Consider the following 9,537-nt stretch of genomic DNA (forward strand, 5'->3'; position numbering starts at 1 on the left):
GGGGGGGGGGGGTCGGAGGAATGCTCGACCTCTCCGGCCTCTGCCGCTGTTTGGCTTTGATCAAACATTCCTCCAGAAGTTTCCCCCCTTCTGCTGTCACCGAGCCACGGGCCAACGATCCGGTTGTGAGTGCCTTTTTTTATTTTATGAGTTTAATGCCGGTGATGGAAAACGAGATGGGTGTCATTTTGAATTATTAGATTTGTTTTACAAGCAAGCAGAAGAAGGAAACATTTACTGAGTATAACATGCTGAAACAAGCTTCCACAAAGAAACGAAAAAATATTAAATCTGGCAGTAGGACTTTTTAATTAAATTCTTCCATCCAATATCCTGATTAGGGACAATAAAATAATCCCTGCTTAAACGCTTAAAACACCTCGCAAACAATCCCACATCATTTATTTATATTTTTATTGGAGATTCAAACGTTTTCAAATATACCCAAAAAAGTCTGGTATAATATTTTTATTTCTCACTTACTGTGCTCTTTCAGATACAAATATTTGTAAAGAAAATTCTCAGAAATGGAACAAATCTAATGAGATCTAAGACCTAACAAAGTAAAGCAGCTGAGATATATGATTGTAATATGTAAAGTCAAACATCATAGCCTGGTGAGTAATAGTAATATATACAGCTCTGGGGAAAATGAAGTGACCAATCCAAATGTTCTTAAATCTCAATCTCTACATATATGGCAGCCATTTCATTTCACTGTTTGTTCAATTCCAACACAGAGAAACGTTGTCAGTAGTTTATAGAATCAAATAAAAACATATTTGTTCTCAAACGCATACATATTGATTGTAAAACAAGAGAAACTGAGAATGCTGCAGTGGTCTCTTAATTGTATATAAACTGTAATGTAAACTTAATTTGAACTGATATTAGATTATTAGGTCAAGTCTCAAATATTTCCATTTGATATAAAGTTGAAGACTTCGGATTAGAGCTGAAGAAATGGACCGGTTACGTTTAATTGGTTTGTCAGAAGAATCCCTGTATCCTGCTCCTGTATTGTGTAGTCAGGAGAAATGACATTTAGAGTACGGTACATTTATCTGACATGAGAATTCTGCTGATTTGTGTAGTCATCAAACCTTCATCAGGAGATTGAATGTGTGGTAAGAACAAGGAGGACAATAGTTTTGCTCTTTGGGGAAGGTGCTGAAATGTTGATTTGTGTGTGAAGAGTGTGGTTGTAAGATGTTTTGATTGAGGAAAGCTTGGGTGAGGAGTGAGAAAAGCCTCGTTTGGGAGAGTGGGAGTGCTTGAGCTATGGGAACAGCATGTTGTGTGTTTGAGAGACTTGAATAAAGACAGGAAGTGCTTTGCGGCTGCGTGGGGAGAAAGTGTGTGTTGTGGGTTTGTAAAAAAACTTGTTGTGGGCGAGCGGAGAAAGTCTTAAATAAGAAGTCAGTGTGTGTGTTGTGGCGGCTTTCAGAAATAAAGACTTGTTAAGCAGAAAAGACAAACCGGAACAAAGGAAGGCTTTAAAGCGTGGTCAAGGACAAAGAATAAAGACACATGGGAAAGTAGACAAGAGGGGAAAGAGAGGAGAGATTGATACAAGTGTTACAAGGGAAACAAGAGTCTTGGAAAGCAGTCAGGAGGAGAGACACAGTGATTGGCTGAGGAGGCAGTGGGGGAGTGTTTCAAGGCAGTAAGGAGTCTCGAGGACGTCTTGATTTTTGAAGAGGAGTGGACAAAGAGGCAGAGCAGCTAGAGTGAGCTTTTAAAGATCTTGTGAGGAAGCAGCAGAGGAGAAAAAGCCGAGTGCTGGAAGGAAGGAAGGAGAGGTGAAGAAGGGGACAAGGGAAGTGAGATCGGGGAAGGAGGTGAGAAACGAGGCTTGAGTTTCTCTGTGGTTAATAAAGAGCTGACAAGGGGGAAAGAGAAGAACAAAGCAGGGAGGGCGAGTCTTAAAAAAAGGCTATTGTGGATTTCAGAGTGGCAGCATTAATGAGAGGCAGAGTTCCTGCTGCCAGACGAACCACAGCCTCAGAGACGTAAATACCCAGAGCTCAGTGACAGGAGCTGGTGTGTTTGTGTTTGCCGCTCCTCCTCCTGTTCTTCTTCCTCCTCCTCCTCCTCCTCCTCCTCCTCCTCATGCTGTTGTTGGCCTTAACTGACGGCGGTTCACTGGGGCGCCACTACATCGCCATGTTCGAGGCCACACAGAACGTCATGCTGAAGCCCACGGAGACCTGGAGGGAAGCGCTGCTGGACACCCGCGTCATGGATCTGTTCTTCACCGTGAGTAACCCTCTCCATCACTCCTGTGGTTGTCCCTTCCCTCAGAACGCTGCTTCGTATGACGTGTGTAAATATGTGGCCTTTTGGAGTTGTGCTAGGGCTATGCGATTATGGCAAAAATCATAATCTCGATTTATTTGGGTCAATAATTGATATCACGATTATTAAAAACGATTATCCATTTACTTTGAAAACATCCATTTATTGAGAAATGTGAACAGTATGTTTTTAACAGTTGATGACTCTGAACTTTAAGTATAACTCAACTGAAAAACCAATTAAAAAAATAATAATAATAATAATACAAAAATAATCGTTTTTTCTATAAGGCATTGTTTTCATTGTTTTACTGGTGAAATTGCTCTTCCGTTGAATTCAAACCGGATTACGATAGCTTCATTTAACCTTACAAACGATGCTGATGTGCATCATGATCAACTTAAAGGAATATTTCACCCCCAAGAGGAGAATTTCAATATCAATTACTAGGGATGTAACGATACCAAAAACTCACGGTACGACAATATCGCGATAAAAAGTCCACGGTACGATATTTATCGCAATATTGAAAAATAAAGGAAAAAAATTTGATTTTCTTTTTTATTAAATAATAAATCTGATTTGTACAGTATTTTAGTAGGATAGTAGTATTTTAAAGTGTCAACAATATAATAATCAGACCCTGCAATAGAATAAATCAAGTTTAACTTTTTTCAAGTAACTCAACTCTAACTCACTAACTCAGCATCATCAAGTTATCTTTTAGGAAGATGAGCATGTCCACATTTCCAGGTAGAAGCTGGGATGTTTGGGCGTTTACAATATCCCCTGCTGTGGAAAAAACTCTCTTGCTTGGTACTGATGTTGCTGGGACAGAGAGATATGCTTTGGCCATGGGTGACAGCAGTGGGTCAAACTGTGCATTGTCTCTCCACCACTTNGGACCAGGAAACATCAAGACCCTGAGAACTACAAGAACTATATCAAGAGAGTCCGGACCAAGAAACACCAAGACCCCGAGAACTACAAGAACTACATCAAGAGAGTCAGGACCAGGAAACACCAAGACCCAGAGAACTACAATAACTGCATCAAGAGAGTCAGGACCAGGAAACACCAATACCCGAGAAATACAAGAACTACAAGAACTACATCAAGAGAGTCAGGACCAGGAAACACCAAGGCCCAGAGAACTACAAGAACTACAAGAACTACATCAAGAGAGTCCGGACCAAGAAACACCAAGACCCCGAGAACTACAAGAACTACATCAAGAGAGTCCGGACCAGGAAACACCAAGACCCAGAGAACTACAAGAACTACAAGAACTACATCAAGAGAGTCAGGACCAGGAAACACCAAGGCCCAGAGAACTAAAAGAACTACAAGAAATACATCAAGAGAGTCCGGACCAGGAAACACCAAGACCCAGAGAACTACAAGAACTACAAGAACTACATCAAGAGAGTCCGGACCAGGAACACCAAGACCCAGAGAACTACAAGAACTACAAGAACTACATCAAGAGAGTCCGGACCAGGAAACACCAAGACCCAGAGAACTACAAGAACTACAACTACATCAAGAGAGTCCGGACCAGGAAACACCAAGACCCAGAGAACTACAAGAACTACAAGAACTACATCAAGAGAGTCACGACCAGGAAACACCAAGACCCGAGAACTACAAGAACTACATAAACCAGCAAACCTTTGTTCATCAGGAACTACACGAACTACATAAAATACGGGAACTACATAAACAACAACCAGGAAACACATAATATAATATAAAGAGACGTACCGCGGCCACCCGGAGCTCCCAGTCCTTCTTATCGTCAGACAGGACGTCCCGGATCTTCGTCATGTTCTCCTCCACCTCCCTGTTGGAGTGGATCTGCAGGAGGATAGGAGGAAGCACACTTTAAAGGAGCTATCCTGTGTAGTTTACTGTGTTTGTTGTTGGACCAAAGACTCCTCACCTGCACCGTGGGGACGTCCTCGAAGGCCTGGATGAAGTCCTCGTCGTCCACCGCTCCAGCTGCGGAGCCGTCCCGCCCTGTTTTACACATTAACATTTACAGTGGGGGTTTTATATGAAATCATTCAAATATAAACCAGACTTGAATCCTTGCGTTTCCAAACGTGTCATTAGGTGAAAAAGGGAGATGGGAGCCTTTTGCACTTTCATTTCATGCATTTTGTGCAGAGTTTATCTTACATAAAGATTCATAAATGAAAAAGCATGAATAGATCAAATAAAGTGCCAATAAATACAAATTCTAAACAGAGATGAAAATAAAAAGCTGAATTAAAATGAATAAAAAGTAGGTTTAGTGAAATATAATAACTAGTAAACACGCATAAAATAAAGAGAAGACATAATTGAATTCAAAGAAAATGTGTATAAATTAAATACAAATAATACATAAAACACAAAGCTGCTTCTTTTGTACCTTCGTGCATCGTGTTACCTGCACATTTAAAGCCATTGTGCACCAAGCGTGAGGTGAAATACAGATAAGGAGCGAGGGAAGTGGACAGAATGACCTCCCCTCGTTGCCACAGCTTCAGAAAAGTTTTTTTTAAATATGCCGTGCATGTGGAAGTAACCCCCAAAACAACCCCCTCCCCAACAGCATCAGATACAGATATATGTGGAGCCTCTGACCTGCAGACTTGCTGCTGGATCCGGTTCTCCTGAAGGAACCCATGCTCAGACTCTTCTTCCCTCCTCTGGACGAGGAAGAGGAGCGGCCGCCGTCCCCCGAGTCATCGTCTTCGAAGGCTTTGTCTGGAGGAGGAAGAGCAGGTCGGGTCACATGGCTGAACAACGAGGGCTTCAGGGAACCGAGGAGAAGCATCCGAACAATGTGCAGTCTCACATTCCTTGAAGCACAGCTGACGGCTGTTTCTGCAGCTCAGAGTTTCAAAGTAAAGCTTCAGAACGCAGTTCTACATGCTTTTATTTTGAAAGATCTTTAAAAGGAGATGGGTTTTTCAGCATATATGTCCGTCTAAGGGTTCTGAAAGGTCCGTCATTGTCAAGTACAGGAACTAAAAGCACTACAGAACTCTAATGTCGCAGACGGTCTAAAAGGTCCCTCATTGTCAGGAATAATGAAGACGGAATACTGAGCAGAACCGCATTTTAAAAAGGTAAAAAAATATATAAAACATAAATAATACACACAACAAAGAGAGAGGGAGAGTCTCCTGTGGGACGATCGAGCGCCACGTGAGAGCAGGCAATCAATCCTCTTCCATTATTCACACACACACACACACACACACACACACACACACACACACACACACACACACACACACACACACACACACACACACACGGCAGTTTCTCTCATCCCTTGCAGGAACAAAGAAACGGAGCAACGCCAACACAAGGTGTGCGTGTGTGTGTGTGTGTGTGTGTGTGTGTGTGTGTGTGTGTGTGTGTGTGTGAGATAGATCTCCACATGCATCAAAGCCATTATTCCTGCAGAAATGTCCTTAAAGGCTGGAGATGTTCTGCGTTTTCTCTGTTTTACATCATATTAAAATGAATATCTAAAATGTAAACAGACCACCTCGTACTTTGAGAGACATTTTTTAAAATATTTTCTGATATTTTCTAGCTGCTTCAATGCAAGTCATTTCTATAGTAAATAAAGCACTTTTTCATGCAGGAAATGCAGATTTCAGGGTCTCAAACAGGGACACCTGTTGCTCATCAACATTAAAGTGAATATCTTTGAGTTCTGGACGGCCGGACGAGACATTTCCAAATCAGTAACACAGTAAACAACCTGCAGATTTAGCAATAATGAACAATTGATGGTTCCAGCGTTACAAATAAAGACTATGCATGCACCAAAATACCAAAGTATAAGCAGTCTCAATGCAACCTGAGTATCCATGCATGCTCAGCTCTGCAGGTAGAGAGCGGAAGACACGAGTAGATGTTGAAAACAAAACATGAAATGATTTTCCTTTTCCTGCAGATTCACAACAACCCCCACTAGATCTCTGCTGTAATGAAAGCTTAACGCATGCAGGGTAAGAGCAGCAGCTTACAGGAGCAGATCCGCCTGCACACCAGCTTACACACACACACACACACACACACACACACACACACACACACACACACACACACACACACACACACACACACACACACACACACACACACACACAGGGAGTGTCACCATGACTCAGGAGGGAGAGAGTCTATCCGTCAGGGTTTCTCTCACAGCCAGGTCACTGTTCATCACTGTTACGTGTGTGTGTGTGTGTGTGTGTGTGTGTGTGTGTGTGTGTGTGTGTGTGTGTGTGTGTGTGTGTGTGTTTTTCTTTCTCTCCTGATTGTCCCCAGCTGCTGATTGTTCCTGTCTTGTCTATTAAACGACCTGCTCGTGACTTCATAGATCGTTTTCCTCTTTTTTTTGTCGTGCCTGGTCATCCTTGTGTTTTGTTACTCCCCTTGGTACCCCTAGACTTGGAGGGAACGTAACAATCACTCTGACGGTAACGAGGTTTAACAACTCAGATAAACACACAATAACTTAAAGGTCACCTATAGGCACAATGTCTTTTATATTGACCTGTTAACCTATGCTCTGTTCCTTCCCCTCACACAGGTTCACCAGTCTGACGGGTCACTGGTTAGCTGTGAGAGACTGGTGAAGATAACAGTCTCTGGTACACATACATTCATTTGTGGGTGATTGGAATCCTTAGTTTAAAATGTACAAGCGTTTTAAATGTCCTGTTCCATTTCCGCCCATATGATCATGTGTGTTTAGGTGTTAATATTACAAAGATGGTAAAAGGTGTTGATGTAATCTTTACTTCATTCTATGCTTTGCCTCTCTGTGAACACCCAGTCCTAATTTGATGACATTATGATGATTATTTATATCCAGAGATAGAGGGGATAAGGCCAACTCGGCCCCCTTCAGAGGAGCCTATTTTCACTATTTTCGGTTACAAAGTCCCCAAAAAAATACTTTAGCAGTAAAATATTTGTAAACAACTATGTGTTTCATAAACTACACATATTAAAGTAATGAAAAACCTTGCTGTGCTTTGTCCTACCTCGGGGAGGGGTATCTGAAAGCCTTTTTTAGGGTGGGTTCCTCAATTTACTCTTTCACTCTCAGCTGTAGAGACACTTCTATCCACAGGAGGGCGCTGTTTCCCACTCGTGTTTATCCTTTAGATTAAAAATGCGAAATAAAAACCCATTTTCTGTCTGTAAAAAAATAGACTTAGACATTTCATGTAATATATTGTTCTCCCTGCACTTGGTGAACATTGGTCAACCCTTACAGAAGGATACTGATGTGGTTTCCTGCTGTGTAAATGAAGCCTGTGGTGCAGAAGACCCTCTCTTACTGTAAGTCTCTGCAGGTGAATGTGTGGCGTGCAGAACTTATATGAAATACTCAGTGACTGCTCTTTAAAAACTAATTTCCCTGAATCTAAACGCATGTGAGACGAGAGGGTTTCTGTTTCTTCACGGCGCTCGTTATTCATTATTCATTTCTCTCCATGGTGCAACCTAAGAGTCTCCGACCTGACAGCGCGAGTCAATGAAATTAACAATAATAAAAGCAATATAAGCTCGTCAATTCGGGCTCTGAGAAACGTTATGATATTTAATTAAGTAGGAGTAAGATGAATTGATTTATATTGAATAAGGAAAGCTAATAGAACGACCTAATTTGTACGAACACGGCCTCAAATAGTAGAAATATTGTTCAAACGCCTTCAGGCTTGCAGGAGCAAAGTATTTATCACTCAATGATCCCTTTGTTAGAGTCTCATCGCAGCAAGAGAGCAGTTCAAAACACATTTCATGGCTTCTAAAAAGGGTTGAATGCTTTTATCACTAGTATCAAACGTGTGTCTGCATGTCAAGAGAAGATCAACTTATAATGGAGGTTTAGACCCTGATAACAAACACCTATCCTAACGGGAACTATTCCCCCAAGTATAACCTCTATTTCTTCACCCAAATGCCTCAACGTTTGGACGTATTCAGAAGGATCTCACGCCTCAACGATCACCCAATTAAGAGCAATTATCTAAAAACACAGAGAGAGAGTTAACGAGACTTCCTGTTTGTTACCTGCAGGCTTCACTCACCCAACGTTTCTCTGTGGCGATAAACAGAGACCTGACACGTAGCTCACACCCAGCATCGTCTTGTGACAACAGCTGACACCACTCCTACAAAATAAGAGCCCTGGGCTGCAGTGAAAAGTCTCCCCTGTGTTTCCTTTACCTTTCTCCTCCTTACGCTTGATGCTCTCACCTGCCCAGGTGTACTGCTGCACAATTAACCACATATCCACCTCAATCACCATTTCTGCTTGTATCCAGTTCATTAAACGTCATTGCCGTCGTTTAAATGCATGCCCCTATCATAGAAAACTCCAACACTAAAAGCCAGGCTTCAAAATGAAAGCTCTGTGTTTTATTTTGAAAGCAGAAAAGGGGGAATCTGGAGGCGTAGAAAAAGGCCGTATTGGATGAACGCTGACCAGGTGAAGCTCCTGCTGCCTGTCAGATTATCTCTGAGATTAATCCATGTCGTCTCCTCACAGGAGGGGGTCTTGTGTTTTGAGTTTTAATCCCTGAGGTAAAGCTGAGCCTCGTGACCAGTCCCAAAACCAGTAAGCTGCTGCTTATGTAACTGGAGATCTGAATCAGGTTGCATTTTAACTGAGGGACAGTGAACACACACACACACACACACACACACACACACACACACACACACACACATCTCACCGGACAGAGGAGACAGCACCATGTTGCCCGACCGCTGCACTTCATCAAATCTGCTGAAGATGACGTTCAGCCTGCAGAGGGGAGAGAGGGAGCAGAGTGTTCAGAGCGGGGGGGACAACACGCTGCCTTCAGGCGTCTGCAAACAACTAGCTGGGAACATCTCAGCATCCAGAAACACACCGGCAGCAAACACCATGAAGGAGCTTTTGTGTCAATGTGGATGAATAGAAATGAAAGTAAAGCTTTATGAAGCAAAGTATGAGAGGCTGTTATTTAGACGAGTGTTATCTCAGATCAGATGTACGGGAAAGAGTCGTGAACATGTTACGTCTTGGAGCTGAGGGGATGCATTTGATCAAAGAGGGTCACACATCCTTTACTCAGGTAGAAGTACAGATACTCGTGTTTAAACATACTCTGGTGAAAGTAGAAGTACTGACTAAACTTCTTTACTCAAGTCAAAGTAAAGAACTTTGAAATG

The 9,537-nt window shown here is 42.2% G+C and overlaps 1 protein-coding gene across 1 annotated transcript; it reads right to left on the reverse strand.

The window, feature by feature from the left end:
- Window positions 1-3,985: 3,985 nt before the first annotated feature.
- Window positions 3,986-9,407, reverse strand: LOC104951645 (CLIP-associating protein 1-A-like). The gene is made up of 6 exons (XM_010778355.1): window positions 9,385-9,407; window positions 9,057-9,127; window positions 4,930-5,052; window positions 4,241-4,317; window positions 4,063-4,155; window positions 3,986-3,994 (listed from the first exon to the last, which is right to left on the reverse strand). Exons 1-6 carry the CDS (start codon window positions 9,405-9,407, stop codon window positions 3,986-3,988), a joined length of 396 nt encoding a protein of 131 aa, XP_010776657.1.
- Between the last annotated feature and the right edge of the window lie 130 nt (window positions 9,408-9,537).

The sequence above is a fragment of the Notothenia coriiceps genome, unplaced genomic scaffold (assembly GCF_000735185.1).
Source record: "Notothenia coriiceps isolate Sejong01 unplaced genomic scaffold, NC01 NC01_scaffold00019000, whole genome shotgun sequence".
In the NCBI taxonomy this organism is placed as follows: domain Eukaryota; kingdom Metazoa; phylum Chordata; class Actinopteri; order Perciformes; family Nototheniidae; genus Notothenia; species Notothenia coriiceps.

What these genes read in the sequence shown, in the direction of transcription:
- LOC104951645 (XM_010778355.1), bottom strand. Translation starts at nt 9,407, where the DNA reads ATGCATCCCCTCAGCTCCAAGAC. An exon ending in CATCCCCTCAGCTCCAAGAC is followed by an intron (nt 9,128 to 9,384) that starts GTAACATGTTCA and finishes TCCCCTCTGCAG; the next exon opens with GCTGAACGTCATCTTCAGCA. An exon ending in GGTGCTGTCTCCTCTGTCCG is followed by an intron (nt 5,053 to 9,056) that starts GTGAGATGTGTG and finishes TTCCTCCTCCAG; the next exon opens with ACAAAGCCTTCGAAGACGAT.